Source organism: Urocampus carinirostris, chromosome 12 (genome assembly GCF_059441175.1).
Source record: "Urocampus carinirostris isolate Australia breed hairy pipefish chromosome 12, RoL_Ucar_1.0, whole genome shotgun sequence".
NCBI classification, from domain to species: domain Eukaryota; kingdom Metazoa; phylum Chordata; class Actinopteri; order Syngnathiformes; family Syngnathidae; genus Urocampus; species Urocampus carinirostris.
Genome location: NC_142360.1, coordinates 6389957 through 6410839, shown reverse-complemented (window position 1 = coordinate 6410839; position 20883 = coordinate 6389957). Strand labels below are relative to the sequence as shown.

The window sequence follows — 20883 nt, the reverse complement described above, 5'->3', positions numbered from 1 at the left end:
TGACAAAATTACTGCACATTTTTTTTTAACGTAAACAGGGACACAAACATCATTATATTCTTCTTTTAAATCGGGATACAATTTATAGTAAACTTCAGACTGCTGTTTAAAATACAATTTTATCGTCTTTACTAAAAACAGCTTCACGTCCGTTGTTGTGTTTGCGACACTAGCTACAGATTTACGTCACCTACCGTAAATCGTAGAATTACAACCGTACTTTGAAGAATGATTGCCTGACGCTGCCCCGTCCTGTTTAAAGTCACAATTCCCCCCTGAAAGCTTCCACGGTGTATCCCACACCCACCCCGAGTTATTCACCCACATTCAATATCCTCCTGCGCTGCGGGGGAAACGACGAGAACCCGTGGAAAAAGCGTCGCTTTTAGCCAGTCATCGCCATGGCCTCAGACAGCGGCGACGGCAACCTGGATAGGGAGATGATTCTTGCAGACTTTCAGGTTTGTAGGTCCAAAAACGACGTCCGTTCGAGGGTTCTGGTGTCAGTCCTTGGTGTGGCCCACTCGGGCTCGCGAAGGGTTCTATTGGAACCAGTTGGGTTTGCTTTCTGAGGCTAACACGTAGAGCTAACCAACTGACAGCTTGCTAGCTTGTTGATGTTAGCATGGAGCTCTCGCTGCTTTTTGTCAACAATCGAGGCAAACGTACTCGCTTGAAAATTCGGATTGTGTCATTCGAATGTTTATTTGGTGGATTTGCTTTCAATTTCTTTGGTGGAGAATGGAGCTCCGCTGCTCTTCAGTTGATGACATGTTTAGTGTAGAATAAAGTCGTCTTTATTGCCACTGATGACAACGTAATGTACATTGTTTACAACGAAATTAGACGTGGCACTGTCCTTTTGATTGTTTAATTTCTAATCCTTTCCAATATGATCAAGGGTGTAGTTTGGGGCTTGGTATTGGTGAGCACCAAACCATAATATATTAACTGTGGTAGAACTTAATACAGTCAAGGATTTTTTTAAAGGGACAGTGTGTAGTATTCAGCACCTCTTGTTGGTTGCAAATATGAACAGAATAGGTCTACTCTAATTTTCAGAATAAAAGCGTTTTTCACCAGTGATTTAGAATCACCTTCCGGCTCATCTCTGGAGAACGGAATGACTCTTTACACCGAAACACGACCGAAACCAGATAATAAAGTTGCTGTATCTGAGTCAGACATTTTGCTGTTGATTTTTTAAACCAGTACTATCGGTTTCGTGTGGGGGAGCAAACTCTTACCGAAAAACGGACTGGAGAAGGATGGGCGCCGCCAGGCTTGTACTTGCCCAAGACATGCCACAGGACGTTCGGCCCCTACGACCTAGGTGGTGAACTGTGAGTGGTTAAAACGTTTTGATTCAAACAAAAGCCACATAAATAGATTATATAAAAAAACTCCAATCATAACTGTTTTGTAAAACACTTTTCAGCCAATGAATTTCCATTCAGCAGTCAATAACATAATAAAATACCCCCCTTTTTCCCACACAACTTCTCGAAACATTATATAAACAAGACACACAAAACGGTTGAAAGAAAAACTCTCATAAGGATGTAAAATGCATGAAGTCATATAAACATACTTTTTAAAATACTCATAGGTCGATAAATTTGGATTTTTTTTACATAACACAAAGCTCAAGCTCGAGCTGACATATTTGTACTCCATCTTGCTGCTTTGGGTAACCAAAAACCTTGCGAAAAACTGGGCAAAAACAGGAAGAAAAATACGGTGTTGTGGTCACTTTGAGTCCCTTATAGTTTGTTTTATTCCTTGTGGTTTTAGGCACTCGTTTTTGGTAGCACAACACACATCCATATTCACCAACACTTCTGTTTCATGCGTTACGGTACAGCTTATCTCATCCTTTAAAATGCCATCCGATAAAAACAAAAAAACGCTTTTTCAAATTTAAACAAATTGTTTTAGTTTCGAGATGAGTATTTTTATTTTCTTTTACGGCTGCTTCAATTTAAAGCGAGACTTTGTCTTTGAGCGTGATTATACTGCTTCAACATTGGATTTGAGTTCCAGTTTTAAACAAGAACATGTTTTCTTAATATTCTGGAGACTGATTGTGTTTTGTGCCTAATCATAGTCTGCAATAACATCTAACATTTTTTAATGTCAAAAAGTTGGCATGTACGGACATCTTGTGGTCAATAATAAACATTAAGGGTTATAAATTGGGTTGAGGTGAACAAGACATTGATCAAGAAATCTTTTTTTTTAATTGATCAAATAATGTTGTTTGAGACAAAACAATGGTTGCTTGATAATAGTGGCTTACATAAGACCCTCCTCCGGTCAAGCCAAATCTAAGCCCATGAACCTGATCAATCCGAGGTCAAGTCATATTTATTTGTAGAGCCCTTAATCATAAGAAATCTCAAGTCATATTTATTTGTAGAGCCCTTAATCATAAGAAATCTCAAAAGGCTGTTTTAACCAGACTATTACAGACTCCGGAGAACTTCAGCATTTTCATCGCTGAATTTTCTAGTTTCCAATCCTGTCTTTTCCTTAGCACAACTGTCTCAAAATCAGGGGTCTCTAACTTCCTGGGTCATACGGTAACAGGCTGCACATAGAGAAAAAAAAATTGAACAGAAGTTCCATTGTTTTTTGCTTGTCATTAACTGTCAGAGGTACGGTCAAACCGAACATGGCATTCGACGATATTAGTCCAGTCTACACACACTGAATTTTAAATTTTGTCCATATTATTTTACTTTAAAATCTTTATTACATGCTTAACCTGGAAAGGTTCACCACGCTGTTATCAATGACCACCTCGGCAAATCCAAGTTTTACTAATGTCCTGTTTCCCTTCTAGGCTTGCACCGGAATCGACAACATAGCAGAGGCAATCACCCTGTTAGAGCTTAATAACTGGGATTTAGTGGTAAGTTCATTATCATTTGGTTCTTTGAATCATTTCACAGTGAAAGACATTTGCAAAAAAGTTTTATGTGACTTTATCATACAGAAGACCCCGCGATTCACTCTAACCGTATTTTTACGACTATAAGGCGCACCGGGTTATAAGCAGCACCACCCCAAAATAGTTTTTTTGTCCTATATTTTCATCCATAAGGTGCACCGGACTATAAGGCGCTCCAGTGGGAACGTCAACAAAACAGTCAGATAGTTCAGTCTAACTTATGAACCCATTAACATTCCGACGGCTCACAAAGAAGCAAATACGTGTCTCAGACACATACGGTTTCCTCACGATGTTTCTATCTTCATTTTCACTGGCAACTGTGTGAACAGCAAAGGAAGAATTTCTTTGTGCAGGGAAACGTGGTTCTTTACTGTGCATATGACAAACACATTGAATTGAATTTAAAAAGAGACTCATCACAGAAACCTGAAGATCAGTCTGAAACAAGATACTGGGAAAATATAAAGCCGGGGTAACTCACCGAAGTCGTCTTGCAGCCATCACTTTCAATAATAATACGCAACCATGGTCCGTGAGTGTAGTAAATCCAACTGTGTAAAATATCTACACACTCCAAAACATGCAATAATCCCGACAAATAAAAGAAAAAAATCTGCCGAGAAGCATCTGCATCGATGGACGTTGCTAGTTGCTAGCTGTTTGTTGAGCCCCATAATTCTTGTTTACAAATACAGACGAGTCAAAAATGTTTTCTCCATGCTGCAGAGCAACCTAACTTTGATTCCCATTCATCTTTTTTGGCCAATTGCAGGCTTTGCTTTGCACCGCTTTAGCTTATGCAAGCCTGAAAATGCTAAAAAGGTATCGCCTCCTTTACCTCCGAATAACTTTAGCCAAAAGTGACCGATTCAAATGATGATTGACACATTGGTTTGGAAATGAAATGCCGGTATATATGTCCCAGCATACACCGCGGACGACTTTGCCTACGGGAAAAAAATCTAGTCGGCGGCTACTTGCCTTAGTTGCGAGACCTTGCAACTCAATATTGATCCATATATAAGGCACATGGTCAGCTTTTAGGTGAAAATACGGTAATCTATTTTAAGTTGCGTATCTGAAAGTGAGATCGCCACAAATCAGGGTTTCCTTAGTTGAGGTCATAAAGGGAATCTCATCATTAGCTGCACCGCTTATCCTCAGTAGGGTCGCGGGGGTGCTGGAGCCCATCCCAGCAATCATCGGGCAGTGGGCAGGGGACACCCTGAACTGGTTGCCAGCCAATCGCAGGGCACACAGGGACAGACAACCCGCTCGCTCATTCACACCTAGGGATAATTTGGACCGGCCAATCCACCTGAAATGCATGTCTTTGGAATGTGGGAGGAAACCGGAGTGCCTGGGGGAAACCCACGCAAGCACGGGGAGAACATACAAACTCCGCACAGGAAGTCCGGTAGCTGGATTTGAACCCACACAAGAGGTTCCCAAGACCTTAGAACTGTGCCGCACACGCGCTAACCACTGCTCCGCCGCGCTGCCCATAAAGAGAATCATTTGGGAAAAAATTATTGATAGCACTATTGTATATTCATCCCAATTTTGTCAAGAGTCGAAGGTGGTTCAAATTGTGACACTGAGTCTAGTGTGTCACCTGTGAAAGTGATGACTTGCACTTTTCGTAAATACGCAAAACAAACGTGCCTTCATGTCTATTAGAAGGCCATTGCCAAACACCTGTTCTGGCTCACTTCACAATGGGAGGCTTGCAGGCTCAATGGAGTTTAGAGATGAACCATGAGTTTGTAAAGCTTTGTAAATTTAATCGGATTTTATTAAATATGAAATGTGAATTAGTCGTGCATGGTAAGTTAAGCAAGACATTATAGAAAGTAGCACATGATTCAGTTCTGTTTGTGATAACAAACTTTAACTGTGGCTCAATTCACAACTTGTTAATGTTCATTCCAGGCAGCCATCAACGGAGTGATACCGCAGGAGAATGGCATCTTGCAAAGGTAAGAAGTCGTTTTTTTTTTCTTTCAAAATAATCATAATCAAGGATAAATTGTACAGATCGCCCCCGGGGTGCAACGTTAATCAGCTATTTGGTTGGTGATCGTGAGGTCACGTTGACGTCTGGCGGGGGATAAAAACTGTTGGTTTCAAACTTTAGTAGACACTCATAATAAGGCGAGAAGACATCATTTCGAACTTGCAAGGAGGACCAGGAGAGAGGGGCTTTCAAATAACACAATTTCATCCCGTCCTAAAGCCTTCATCGGAGCCCCCTCTTAAGGGTTACAAAAAACAGATCAGCCCTAAAGGTTGTGAAAGTCAAAAAACTGCAAAATAGTTGGCCAATAGTAAAAATGATGTAATAGTCCAAAAAACCTACAACACTTAAGTCAAAATGAATAACTGGCATTCGATGAAATCTCCTTTGAATTTGTTCAATATTAAAAATTGAATCAAGTTATCAGAAACATATGGTTTTTGGCTACTGTGTTCCAGACACCCAGTACCCCAGATAAAGACACTAAAATTGTGTGTACATGATAAACATCAGTAAAAGATTATTGTTAGTACTACTTGTATGTAATGTAGGGCTATATGATTACATTAGTTTATAAATAATTTTGAATGAAAATGACATTTTTTTTAACCTCGGGTGTAAGGCGATTTGAGTTAGCACAGTGGATGCAGAGGTGGGGGGGGGTTGAGACAGTGGATTGAAGTTTAAAACTTTTTTTAATTGTAATTTTGAAAATGTTTTCTCTAAGAAATGAAGTGCACTTTTTTATCTTCACTGTATTTTCTAGCTTTTTAGTAGAATACTCTTATCTTAGCTATCAGTTATTTATTTATATTTTTTTGCTTTATTTACTTTTTATTGTCTATGTAAATGGTCTGCATTTATATAGCGCTTTACAAGTCAATGAAGACCTCCCAAAGCACAATGTGCTTTACACTTAGCCATTCACACACACACACACACACACACACACACACACACACACACATTCACAGACCAACAGGGAGTCATCCATCCAAGGCTCATTGGGGGGCATTAGGGATTCAGTGTCTTGCCCAAGGGCACTTCGACAGGTAACACGGAGGAGCCTGAAATCGAACCTTTGACCTCTTGATAAATAATTGGCGCAATCGTCCATTGGTTACGGCCATTTTCCTCAGCGAGTGTAACGATGAATGTGTCTTTTTCGTATTTCTTTATTATTTGAAGCTTCATTTCCATCGTGATCTTGTTTTTGCTTCTCCTTTCAGCATAACCGCATGTCTTGGACCAAAGGCTAAACAATTTCAAGCTTGTTACACAAGATTCTGAACCAAACAAAGAGATGAAGGCATTGTGGGAAGGAGTTCAGCCAATAGCATATTTGCATCTTCATGATGCCGTGACACAAACCAATATCAGACTAGCATCTTGTATGTCTTTAACCAATAGCATTCAGGCATTCTAGCGATGTAACTTGCACAATCATTCATACGAACTCCGTAATGTTGAACTATTTGGGTGAGAATATCATACGGTTGGGAAATTGGCATAGCCAGAGGCCCAAAATACATGCCACATTGTGACGTGAAAGTATTGTAAGCAAGGTATGCCATAACCCGGGGTTCTACTGTCCTGTCATCGTTGTGTACGATAATCAAATTTTGTAACGGTAGATAAATCCCACTCTCGTGAGGGAGTCAATTATAACAGCGTTGTACACAGTGTCAGAACAGAGCTCCTTTTGTCCCCCTTTAACACGCCATGTACGGTTAGCTGACACTCGTGAATGCACAAAGCTCAACTGAACCCACTCAGCCTTGACGCATTGTGTTGCGTTCACAGCTCTACTGTGTACTCATGTGCTGCAGGCCCTCAGGCCATCAGATTATTGGCGGACTTTGTAAAGGACTCACTGCCGTGAATGGACGACGACTGGCAGAGTGGGCACATTTGCTTTTAAGCGGCTAGCAACCGTTTGGCCAGTTCACAAACTCCGAAATAACTTGAAGTCAGGCCAGTTGGACGCTACACACGCTAGATTTTTCCCCTTCTTTTCCTGTGTAGCTTCTGTTAATAGGGTATAAAAAGCATCCTAATAGTTCTTCGTATTTTCAGTTGTCGTACGGGTGCTTGAAATCCTTAAATTCTTGAATTTTGATATTGTATTTTACACATATCTACTTCAGACAGAGACGTTTATTTTGGACCATTGGAAAATTTAAATTCAATGAGGAGTAGCTATCTGTTTTTTTGCCATGGCTATGAGCTGTGCCAGGTAATATGTACGAGGCACAATATATTGTGTGCAAGAAATATTTGTGTGTTTTTTGTCAATTGTTTTTTTTTGTCTACTTGGTCTTAAATTTGATTTCAAAGGTCTTAAAAAGTCTTGATTTTTACTTGCCTTAAGCTTTAGGAACCCTGTTACCATGTTTCCCAACTTTCTGACATCATAGACCACGCTTTTACTTTGGTATTCCATTTCTTTGACATTCTTGGGATTCAGCATTCCAGTAACTCTAACCTATGAAAAGGTGTACCAACCCTGCTGTTGTCAGTACGTATACCAGGTTATAGATACTACTAGTTTATCAAATTCCCTTTCCTGACAAAAAAAAAATATTTTTTCAAGATATTCCTTTTAACCCTAACATATTTTTTTCCTTGATCTAGCATTACATTAATGGAAAACTATTTTTCCTTTTAAGGGCCATTCCTATTTGTTAAATGGTCATCAGAGGGCAGATGATACAAATATTAGTCAAGATTATGATTTACGAGTAAAGTATTAATACTTAAACGCAGGGCAAATTAGGTAAGCTGAAAATGTGTGAGGGCCGTCTATTCAGCCTGGATTTCTCTGATCAATCTTTGACGAATCCATCCTCCGTGAAAGGTTTGTAGTGCTTGGCGATATGCGTCGTAATTTTGTAGCTTGCCTTTGTAGCATTTTCATTTGACTTGCAAGGTCTTGTGAAAAAGCGCTGCTGTCCCTTTAAAACAGCTTTCAGTTGCTTTGCCTTTTCACATCATTTATTTTCAGTAAGATTTTTTTAGTCAGCATGTTTCGTCTGGGAGTGCCTCTTTGTATTATATACCTTCAAAACAGCTTCAATCCATTGGCAAATTAGGCAGACACTATTGTTTCGGATTTTGGTGAAAAAATACTCCAGTTTTCACTTCTCCTGGAAGTGGTGGCCCTCACATTCACCTTTCTTTTTTTTCCATTTACAGTCACCATTTAGGAAATGGGCTAGGCTAAAATTCTTACAGCAAGCCGATGGCAAAAGGGCTACTGCCATAATCTCTTAAAATGGTGATTTTTTTTGGTACAAATTTATATTAAACTAACATTACTGGCGGGCCACATATTATTATTTTATGACAGAACCGGGCAGCGCGGCAGCGCTTAGCGCGTATGCGACACAGTTCTGAGGGTCATGGGATCCTATGTGGAGTTTGCATGTTCTCCCCGTGCTTGCGTGGGTTTCCTCCGGGCACTCCGGTTTCCTCCCACATTCCAAAAACATGCATGTCAGGATAATGGGCTGGTCCAAATTGTCCCTAGGTGTGAATAAGCAAGTGAGTTCTCAGTCTCTGGCTGGCAACTAGTTCAGGCTGTCCCCTGCCCACAGCCCGAAGATAGCTGGGATGGGCTCCGGCACCCCCACAACCCTACTGAGAATAAGCGGTTCAGAAAATGGATGGATGACAAGAAGCTGCGGGCCAGTAAAAATCTGATCATTGGCCATGACTGACCCCCCGGGCCAGACTTTGGACATGCCTGCTTTAAAGAAACCTTTGGACATGCCTGATTTAAAGAAACCTTTGGGTCGGGACCCAAAAGTAGGTCACGTGCCCGTTTTCAGTGGCCTGGGGCCTTTGCCCTCGCAAAATAATGCTAAGAAGGAAAAAAACGAGAATAAATCAAACATGAGATGGAGATAATGCCCTGCTTGATCTCTTCTTCCTGTTCAGTCAGTCGATGTCATTCCAATTGTGTTTGAAATGGACCACATCTCATTTGATTTTGTTTTATTCCCTTTTATGCCCATAATAACGTGTCCCAAGAAAGTTGGTCTTAAGGGAAGGAAAAGTGGAAAAGAGTGACAAGAACGATCAACTAGTAGAAGGAAATTATTGCAAAATACGAAAATATTGTACAAGCGTCTGTCATTAAAGCACTTCTTTAAGGTACAATAGATGGTGTCAGACTGTTATATTTCTGGCTTCTTCACCAGTATGATTATGGTTATCATCTACTTGTGGTTGTTTGGGTACGCTGTTTTTTTAATATTTTGGGTATGAACTTACTTTAGTATGTGGCTATTTTAAAGCAGTTTATATGTGATGCAGGCTCATAGGGGAGTATATAAGGGACTTGAAGTTGTTATGCTTTTGTTGGTCATTTTGTTTTTTGAAAAAAAGATGAATATATTTTACTATCTCTGCTTTAAACTGCACAATATAGGTAAATTTCTCTCTTTTTGATTATGGTCGCAGCCACTGTTCGCACATTCTCAGCGCACAATTCCTGTGTGCGCAAGTGCACATTACCCAGAGCTTTTCCGTGCACAAGAAAATCTAGCCAGCTCACAAAAATCAGGGCTTGAAATTGCTAATTAAAAAGCGGATTAAGTCAAAGTTACAGTGCATGAAGGTAAAAATACACTGGTTCCCCTGAGGCTGTGTCCTAAATGCGGTATTTTGAAGTCAGTGTCGAAGTAGAACGAAGTTGACTAAAGCCAGTAGAGTTTTTCGAGAACCAGCTTCTTCGGCTCGGCTCACTAAAAAAGAACCGGCTCTTTCGAGTTCCAAACGGCTCTTCGGGTTGTTTTTGCTTCTTTAATCCCTACACGACCAAATATTATGTAAAATTGTTCACAAAATGACTTAAAGGAAGGGGGAAATGGAACAACAAAGAAAAAAAAAAATCTGAAAAAAGCCAGAAAAAAAAGAAAAAGAAACAGATAAAAGGAAAAAGGAAATGGGGAACAAGAAAGCAAGAAAAAAATAACAGCTGGGAAAAATAAACACAATGATATGTTTTTAAAGGAATTTAAAAAAAAAGAAGAAAAAAACAGGGAAAAAGAAGAAAACGTTTGTGTTGCTTTCAAATAATTTCCAATTATACCAAGTCTATCTTGTTGCCAACATTGTACTTCCACTAAAAATTGTGATTAAATACAGTTCAGTATCATGCTACCGACTAAATAAGCCCCCAAATATGTTCGTATTAAGCGACAAAAGATACCAGGAAAAAAAAAGAAATGGAAATCTTGTGAAAGAATTGTTGTAAAAACAAATGACGTTTGTAGGCCGTACAACCTTTGCAGTAATACATTAGTCAATTCATTCAAAAGTGAAAAATAATTTTGCATTGCCGGAAACTCAACAAAATGTAACTTGATGTCATGTTTTGGACATGTTTGATAATGACTTAGTTGCCACAATTGGGATTGCTGTTGCTCACTGTTGTTTCAAGCGTTGCTCGCCGACTTTGTGTGAACGCTCAGACCCGTGGAAAATTAGAGGGAACATTGGTTGCAGCGTGTCAAACAGAATGGTGGGTCTTGAAGTCAAAGCAGTTGAGAACCACTGTTTTAAAGAATAGTCTCAGCACCAGTATCGGTACTGGACAATATCTAGTTATAACTGTCTTATAATGCTCACTAACTGTTCTAACTCTCACTACAGTAACTTTTCCAGCGAAGCCAACCAGGCCAGCATGTACGGCCCTCACAACCAATCAGAAGCGGCTGACGCGGTAGCCGACAGCGCGCTTCCTTCGCAGTCCTCTTCGTCTTCGTCCCCTTCCCGGTTGTCTTCCTTGGCCTCCACGTTTTGCCCCAGCGCGCCTTCCTCCCGACAAATCATTGAGCGCCTGCCTCGAATGCTCAACTTTACGGTGGAATACCGACAACGCACTGTTGAGCTGGTGCTGGAGGAAGGCAGCACAGTCGGTAAGCAAGACAGTTTGTCGTAGGGATGCACGATAATTATTGGGCCGATGGGTTTCAAAGCCATAACGGACAAATATGAAGTCACATTTGTTGGCTCGATATGAAAAAGAATTCTGATAATTTGTTTTTGATGCCACAATATAATAGTGTATTCTATTTTCTGACACTACTCCTTAGATATACTCTAAGCATTTACCGTATTTTCATGATTACCCAAAAAACCCAAATTGGCCAGAAATTTGAATGTGCAACTTATACCTCAGTGTGCCTTACGTACTGCATATTACGGTGGATAAGATTGGAAAACATACAGCAATTATAGGTGTGTGTAGTATTGGTATTGGTACTACATGAAATTTTACGGTATACTTCCGTATACTTCCCTGATTGATCAATCAATAATCATCGCCGGCCAAAATCAGAATATATTGTATGCAACGGTATTAGAACCTGGGTCGTGATGGTGAGGGCACCAACACTTATACACTAGACCTCTAGTTTTACATATCACAAATGACAGATGAATAGGCATTAGAGCTTATTGCATTATCACACAATATTTACTCACGGTGCTAGAAACACGGATGTACGGAGTGCATTCGGATAGGTTAACCAGTGTCTCCACTTCCTCACCTGTGCGTCAATAAAGTGAAAGACAGAAACTGGAAAAAAAAATACTGTACAACTTATTTTTCGAACGTATACATATTAAACGTCAAATCATGTTTATTTGTATTCGTATAGCCCTTATTCACAAGGAGTCTCAAAGGGCTGCACAGACCACAGATTATTGCAAACCACAGACAATTATTACACCATCCCCTGATCTAAAACCTACACGAGGGCAAGAAAAAACTCAAAAACCTTAACATGAGGAAAATGAAGAAACATTGAGAAGGGACCGCACATGATGTAATCCCCCTTCCAGGATGACTAGGCTGCAATGGATGTTGCAATATTAAATAATACACAGATATTGTCAACATAATTTGTTGGTTATTCATATGCTATAGAATAGAAGTGTGTTTTAAGCCTAGATTTAAATAGTACCACTGAGGTTGCAGATTGAATCTCAGGGGGAAGAGCATTCCACAGCTCCTGGGCCTGAATGAAGAACGCTCTCGAACCTGCGGATCTCTTTCTGCCTCTTGGAATCACTAGTAGACCAGCATTTTCAGAGCGAAAGCTCCGGACCGGTACATAGGGGGAAATTAAATCTGAATTTGGCTGTACGTCGCTAAGGAATCATTAATATGGAAGCTCATTTTAGGTTCACTGTTGAGACACTTTATTATGAAAACCCACAGAAAAACTAAGCAGCCAGAAACGGCAGCAAAGCACACAAAGCAATTTGATCGGGTGGGCGGAGCTTCAATGCACTTCTCTCTGACCAGCGCAGTCTGCAAGGTATATACGTCAGTATCCTCGTTTGCAATATTTTGTTACATTTTAGCAAAAAAAACTCCGCTTGCATCTTGTCTTGAAACCATTATTTAACAAAAAATGAAGGTCAAAATGAGCCTCAAAGATTTTAAGTAATTGCGAAAGGAAGATGCGTTTAAAGTGGTGTATTTGTTGATATGGGGTCTGGCATTATTCTTATTCCATAAATTTGATCAAATCTTCTTTTGTCTCTAAGTGAAATAAGATCTTGGGTGGAGAGCAGGTTTGGCGGTTTTGCTGACATTTTTCTTAAAATATATGGTATAGCTCTCTAAAAATACTAAATATTTTTCTTTTATGGCTCTTTGGGTCAAAAAGTTTCCCAATCCCTGGGTTATATGCATCGTTAGGAAAAAACAGTTATCATGTTTCCTTAATTTTAAGAACAAGTATCTATATAAGACGTGTGACATTCATTATTGGAACATCAGTATGTTTAAGGTGACATATTTTCTTATCATGAACACACTCATCCTGTTATGCACTTTGTGCAATACATCTATGTCATGTCAATATTTAGGCCTTATTGTAATGCTGACAAAGTATGCATTGATCTATCAATTGATAAAGTCAAGCTCATAATGTGGTTGGAATTGTAAAAAAATATAAAGGTAACTGTGATTAGTATTCTACAGAAGCAAGATTTTGTCGGTTATCAGCAAATAGCAGTTATCTTGCATCCTGAGTTTGTTGAAATCATGCTTATAATCATACTTCTCTTTTGGTCTGAAACACGAGGTGAAATCAAACAAATTCTTGAGACCGAGCTTGGAGTCCCTGTGTCCAAAATGCAACTGAAAGGGTGGAAGAGTGGAGATGTGTCCGACAGTGTAAGTTTATCTCATGTTTTCCTGCCTCAAATTAAAATACAACAAAATCAGACAAAAGGTGAATCACATGCTTTGCTTCAGACGGTGTTACGGAGTTTACACCTCCCAAGAAACGTCAGCCTGTATGTCTTGACCCCCGACATTGCCCCTGTCGCTGGCACCAGTAAAAGCAGGTATTTGATTTGATTGTTTTCTCATAAATCCTTAAATTATCCCCGTAGCGCTCATTTTGAATGACATATTAAAAAGTAGTTGTTGACGATGTCCACCAGGTGGCAGTCTAGCACTACCCATAGACGGCTTCAACAACCCAATCTAAACAAAACTAGCCTATTTAAGACATTTGACCAGCAGTTCTTTCATTTTCGCTCGTTGCTCGTGACATTTTCAGAAGACATTTGCAATATCTTGTGTAAATAATATTTTAATTTCCTTTGTATACTCCCACATGACATTGTTGCTGGCTGTTTTCTGTGGATGTGTGTCGGAGGTTGAATATTTATTTTTCTTTAGTTGCTCTATTAATCCACCATCGGATTGTTTATTTCATTGAATGGACGGCAGCAATGACGAGCTTTCCTTCGGAAATGTCACACACCTTGCTGTAAAGCCAAAGCAGTAATACAATCACACGCGGCAGCTGAATGCAGAAGTGTCCTTTCGCTAGTGTCACGTAAACATCATGCAGTGGGGAATATCACCCTTTTTTCATACTAATTGGAGAATTAGGTAGAGGCTGAATGTTTTTTTAAGTTCACTATGTGAAGCTGATAATTGTTATTAGGGTTGCATGATAACTGTTTTTGATACCAGTGACCAGTGTTCCCTTTAAGCTGCGCGCGTGCGCTATTGCGCACTGCTCGCACATTCTCAGCGCACAAAAAAATCTAGCCCGCGCACAAAAATGAGGGCTCAAAATTACTAATTACGAAGTGACTTAAGTCAAAGTTACAGTGCATGAAGGTAAAAATACACTGGTTCCCCTGACGTTGTGTCCTGAATGCGGTATTTTGAAGTCGAGTCGAAGTAGAACGAAGTTGAGTAAAGTTAGTAGAGTTTGTCGAGAACCGGCTTCTTCGGCTCAGCTCACTTTCGGGTCCTAAACGGCTCTTCAGGTTGTTTTCGCTTCTTTAATCCCAACATGACCAAATATTATGTAAAACTATGCACAAAATGACTTAAAAGAAGGGGGGAATAGAAGAAAAAAGAAAAAAAATACCGAAATGAAAAAGTAGTGAAAAGCTGAGAAAAAAAGAAACAAAAGGAAGAGAAAAAAAGAAGGAAAAATTTAGAAAAAAAGCCAGAAAAAAAGAAAAGAAACGCAGGAAAAAAAGTAAATAGAGAACAAAAAGAAAAAAGTAACAGCTCGGAAAAATGAAACACAATGAGACTTTTTAAAAAAGAATTGAAAAAAAGTAGGAAAAAAAAAAGAAAGAAAAAGTTTGTGTCGCAGTCAAATAATTTCCAATTGTATCAAGTGAATCTTGTTGCCAACATTGTACTTCCACTAAAAAATTTGATTAAGTACGGTTCTGTATCTTGCAACCCACTCAATAAGCCCCCAAAAATGTTAATATTATGCGACAAAATATATCAGGAAAAAAAAAGAAATGGATATCTTGTGGAAGAATTGTAAGAACAAATGACGTTTGTAGGCCGTACAACCTTTGCAATAGTACATGAGTCAATTCATTCAAAAGAGAAAAATAATTTTGCATTGCCGGAAATTCAGCAAAATGTCACGTTTTGGACATGTATAATAATTAATTATCTTGCCACACTTGGGATTATGGTTGCTTACTGTTGTTTTCAAGCGTTGCTCACCGACTTAGTGTGAACGCTCAGACCCGTGGAAAATTAGAGGGAACATTGCCAGTGACCGATAACATTTTTTAACTGCATGCCACAATACATAAAATGCATAACACACTCAGAAATTAAAATTATTTGTATGCATTTCTTTGTCCTAGTTGACAATCATAGTAATACAGCCTTGGTAACCGTGATTATGGTAAATGGTCTGCATTTATATAGCGCTTTTCAAGTCAATGACCTCCCAAAGCGCTTTACAATGTGCTTCACACTTACCCATTCACACACACACTCACACACCAATAGGGAGTCAGCCATGCAAGGCGCATTCCTGCTTATTGGGGGCAGCGATGATTTGCTAAAGGAGTACAAAGCATTCAAATATTTTCACAACACTTAGTGTATACAGTGAAGAAAATGGGTATTTGAACACCTGCTATTTTGCTATTTCTTCCACTTAGAAATCATGGAGGGGTCGGAAACTTTCATCGTAGGTGCATGTTCTCTGTGAGAAAGATAAACTAAAAATATCCAGAAATCACAATGGACGATTTTTTAACCATTTATTTGTGTGATACAGCTGCAGATAAGTATTTGAACACCTGTGTATCATCTAGAATTCTGACCCTGAAAGACCTGTTAGTCCGCCCATTAGAAGTCCACCTGCACTCCATATATCATCCTAAATCGGCTCGCTACAACGGGTCAGGTGTATCGACATTTCGTTCTGTGTACATTGTTACAAAGAATGACAATACAAAGGAAATTATTATTATTATTATTAAATCAGATGCACTTGTTTGAGGTCGTAAGCTGCATAAAGACTCCTGTCCACTCCGTACAATCAATAAGACTTTAACTTGCAACATGGCGAAGACCAAAGAGCTGCCCAAAGACACCAAAAATTGTACACCTCCACAAGGCTGGAAAGGGTTACGGAGCAATTGCCAAGCATCTTGGTGAAAAAAGGTCCACTGTTGGAGCAATCAATAGAAACTGGAACAAGCCAAACATGACGGTCAATCTCAATCGGAATGCAAAATATCACCTTGTGGGATCTAATTTATTCTAAGAAAGGTGAGGAATAAGCCTGGAACTACACGATGAGTTGGTCAATGACCTGAAAAGAGCTGGGACAACAGTTTCCACGGTTACTGTAGGTGATACACTAAGACGTCATGATTTGAAATAATGCATGGCACGAAAGGTTCCCCTGCTTAAACCAGCTCATGTCAAGGTCTTAAGTTTGCATATTACCATTTGGATGATGCATAGGAGTCATGGGAGAAAGTTTTGTCGTCAGATGAGACCAAAATAGAACCTTTTGGTCATAATTCCACAAAACGTGTTTGGACGAAGAAGAATGAAAAGTACAATCCGAAGAACACCATCCCTACTCTGAAGCATAGGGGTGCTTTGGGGTGTAATTCCGCACATGGGACAGGACGAGTGCGCTGCATTAAAGAGGGAATGACTGGGGCCATGAATTTTGAGATTTTGGGGAACAACCTCCTTCCCTCAGTCAGAGCATTGGAAGATGAGTCGTGGCTGGGTCTTCCAACACCACAACGACCCGAAGCATACAGCCAGGAAAACCAAGGAGTGGCTCCGTAAGAAGCATATCAAGGTTCTATCATGGCCCAGCGAGTAAAGTAAAGTTTTGTGGTCAGATGAGACCAGAATAGAACTTTTAGGTCGTAATTCCACTAAGCGTGTTTGGAGGGAAAAGAATGAAAAGTACAATACAAAGAACACCATCCCTACTGTGAAACATGGGGGTGGTAGTATCATGCTTTGAGGGTGTTTTTCTGCACCTGGGAAAGGATGAGTACATTGCATTAAAGAAAGGATGACTGGGGCCGTGTATTGTGAGATTTTGGGGAACAACCTACTTCCCTCAGTCAGGGCATTGAAGATGGGTCGTGGCTGGGTCTTCCAACCCCCCAACGACCTGAAGCACACAGCCAGGAAAACCAAGGAGTGGCTCCGTAAGAAGCATATCAAGGTTCTATCATGGCCCAGCGAGTATCCAGACGAGTATCCAGACCTGAACCCAATTAAAAATCTTTGGAGGGAGTTCAAACTCCGTGTTTCTCAGGGACAGCTTAGAAACCTGACTGATCTAGAGAAGATCTGTGTGGAGGAGTGTGTCAAGATTCCTCCTGCAGTGTGTGCAAACTTGGTGAAAGACTAGAGGAAACGTTCGACCTCTGTAACAAAGGCAACTGTACCAAATATTAACATTTATTTTTTTCAAATAAATCATTAAAAAAATTATGCATTATGATCTCTGGATTTTTCTTTTTAGTTTATCTTTCTCACAGTTAACATACACCTACGATGAAAAATTCAGACCCATCCATTATTTCTAAATGGGAAAAAATAGCAAAATGGCAGGGTGTTCAAATACTTATTTTCCTCACTGTATCTAGTACAAAAACAACAAACGACAGTTGTTACAACCGTTTGATTTCAAACTGTTGAGAATCGTTTAGTACTTATGTTACAGACTTTACGGTTGACCACTGATGTACTTCAGAAAATGGACATCATATGTGACCCGCTCTGCCGAAATGAGTCGCAAGTAACAACGTTCTATTTTTAGCTACAGGCCAAAAATGGAGAAAAAAAACAGGAAATCATGATGATCTTTTTTGCATTTTTCGCTATTTTGAAAGTTATGACATTTGAATACAATTTCATTATCGACACAAATAGGGAAACTAACCAAAACAGTGATTACAATTTAGAGAGATTATAGCTCTTTTAATGTGTGTTTAAATAAATGGGTACTAAAACTGTCTTTGATTATGGTCTAATTCTTTTTTTATGTGTACAAATGCCTTTGTTAAAATTAAACCTGTCCCTTTAACTGTAGAAACATTAGAATGACATCACACAAAAAAAGCAGAGAAAACTATAAACATGATTTTCTCAGGTTTTTTATCAGAAAAGGTGGATGTATGGCTGTTATTCAAATGGCTCTATCTTCAAATTAGTTAATCATGAAGATTTTTTTTTTCTTTGTTGTTCCATTTCCCCCTTCCTTTAAGTCATTTTGTGAACAATTTTACATAATATTTGGTCGTGTAGGGATTAAAGAAGCAAAAACAACCCGAAGAGCCGTTTGGAACTCGAAAGAGCCGGTTCTTTTTTAGTGAGCCGAGCCGAAGAAGCTGGTTCTCGAAAAACTCTACTGGCTTTAGTCAACTTCGTTCTACTTCGACACTGACTTCAAAATACCGCATTTAGGACACAGCCTCAGGGGAACCAGTGTATTTTTACCTTCATGCACTGTAACTTTGACTTAATCCGCTTTTTAATTAGCATGATTCAATTTTTCAAGTTTTAGTTTAGGAAAAAAACAAAAAAAGAACAATTATCCGATTATCCAACTATTTCCAATAGTCAGTAACTAGTCCACTATTAAAATAGTCTTAAGTTGCAGCCCTATTAAAAAGTATTTCATCAAATGCTCTTACTGAAAAAAAATGTTACTTTGTACTACCATGTTATTGTATTAAAATTGTAACCTACATTTTTAGAATTTTGAAAACAACCATAAATCTTTGTTAAAGAACCAAAAGAAAGTTGGAGCCTTATTTCTCAGTTTGTCCCTCAACTGCTACTTCATGCTAAGTGGCCATCAGCGCCCGCTTTTACTTCTCGTCGCCATCTCACCCCTTCACTAACCACACAGTCTTTTTAGCAGCACCGATGCCTTTTTCTCCACGTGTCATCGATATCATTTTAGGTGTCAGGAGCTCATTATCCGACACCAGCTATTTTGGTGCAGGACAGTTGGGGCACCCTCCCGAGCGCACGCGTTTGTGTATAAATTTGTACTCTGATAATGACCCTTCTGTCGTATAGAGGGTGGATAGGCGGGGTCGTACCCTGCTGTGGGACTAGACCAGCTGTTTGCTAACAATAAAAATAATCGAGTCACACAAGTTTGCGAGAAAGAATCCTAATTTTATCAAAAGTTGGCAGTTTGGTATAGCTCCATTTCACAATTTCAAGAAGGAGGGTAAACTTTTTCAAATAAATACAGATGCAAATAATTGTTGCCCTAATCTTTTGAATGTAAACATTGTTTTACAGTCATACCGCCCTGAGAACGCCCAATCTCGGGAAGATAAGCAGGGTTACTACTTAAATGGGAGACTGCCTGGGAATACCAGGAGCTGTAATGGTCATTTGGCGCACGCTCTGATGCGACAGCACTTAGTGTACCCACCTGGTACAATCCGTGAAAATGAATTTCCCTCAGGGGACCAAATACATGTAATTATTATTTTAATTATTATTGTTATTAGTATAAATTCATTGACATTTTTATTTGTTTCAACTGTTCATCAACTAACGGGTTACAATGAATTCAAAATCAACAACTTTGATAAACAATTGACAAAACCGACAGGGAATAAAGCCATCCCCTTGACACTTTTCACCTTAATCAAATCATGTAACCAAATTATTATAACAAGGTAATGAATGTCATCACTCGATAGAATAAAAATAATCATGAACAAATTAAATAATAAATATAGAAATATAATTCATCACACCAGATGATTCAAAATACACAATTAGACTAAACAAGTTGTTTTTACAGTTTTTACTGTACAGTAGTGTGTTTTCTTTGATCTGTTGAGTGGCCTGAAAGGCGCCATTTAAATTCAATATAAAATTAAAAGGACAGTGTGTAAATACATGAACTACCATACCAAATATAATTTTTTTTATAAAAAATTCTAGGTGGAGAAATTTGTATTTCTTCTTCACCGTGGAATCCCCACTTAAATCAAAGCCATGTTTGTCCATCACTGGCCCTTGCTCATACCAGACAGCCATCTAGTGATCTAATATTACACAAGTAAGCATTTTTCTTTTTTAACTATATTTTCAAAACTTGTAATGCAAAAGTTTAAAAATATACAGTTTTAACTACTTTTTCGAGTTAAAAGGATAGTAATATCTCACATGGTACATAGATGGTAGATTATTTTGCTCATTTAACTGTTAAAAAAACAGAACAGTTGTGAAATAATAAAAAAAATACATCTTTTAAACAACTTTTTCAAGTTACGAAATTCCCAATGCAAAATTGTCTCACGTAGTACATGGATGGTAGCTCATTTGCTCATGTAATTAAATTTAAACTAATATTTGTAATGAAAAAAAATATATATTTTTTTTTCTGGTCTTTTCTGTCAAAAAATGTCGGAATTTGCTGAAATGTGTATGTAGATAATCTGGGTTTTCATTCTAAGGAATGTACAGTAAGACCTCGGTTGTCGTGGTTAATGGTGACCAAAACCACCCGCGATAAGTGAAAATCCGCGAAGTAGCGGCGCACCTACAAAAAAAAAATAATAATAATAATCTCATCTCATTATCTGCTCCGCAATTTTTTTTTTTTTTTTTTAACCATTACAGACTGCGAAGCTCTGAAGCCGCGAAGTAGCGAGGTCCCACTTTATACGTTTTATTATCTTTGAAAACATTTTTGTGGAATAAGATAGTGTAAAAAAAATCTTTCATTCGTTTTTTTCTGGTAAAAAACAAAACAAAAAAAAACTAAGTTAGACTAGGCTAAAATGTTTGAGACAGTAGGTAGTTTTACTGAATTATATGTTTTTACTTATATATGTAAAATAAAATATCTTTTGACCAGTTTTTCCTGGTTGAAAAGAAAGTTTGAGAAAGATGAGATTTTTGCATTGGTAGACTATTTTGCTCATTCGCCGGTAACTATATTTGTAAAATATATGTCCAAGTCAATTCTAGTGATATTTATTTGTATAACCTTTAATCACCCAAAAACTGTCCCAAACTGCACAGACCACCAGTTTAACTAAAATTCAGATTCAGATTCAGATCTACTTTATTGTCATT

At 38.7% G+C, this 20883-nt stretch overlaps 1 protein-coding gene across 2 annotated transcripts in view; it reads left to right on the top strand.

Moving 5' to 3' along the window:
* faf1 (Fas (TNFRSF6) associated factor 1) overlaps positions 1-20883 on the top strand; it is a 118052-nt gene that overhangs the window by 1149 nt on the left and 96020 nt on the right. Inside the window, exons 1-6 of one of the 2 annotated variants that reach the window (XM_088348809.1) lie at positions 187-461; positions 2846-2914; positions 4889-4935; positions 10632-10897; positions 13079-13170; positions 13252-13343. In XM_088348809.1, the coding sequence (XP_088204935.1) occupies positions 402-461; positions 2846-2914; positions 4889-4935; positions 10632-10897; positions 13079-13170; positions 13252-13343 (626 nt within the window). In that variant the 5' untranslated portion in view covers positions 187-401. Of the gene's footprint in view, positions 1-186; positions 462-2845; positions 2915-4888; positions 4936-10631; positions 10898-13078; positions 13171-13251; positions 13344-20883 lie in introns of those variants that run through there. The other variant, XM_088348810.1, reaches the window with a different exon arrangement.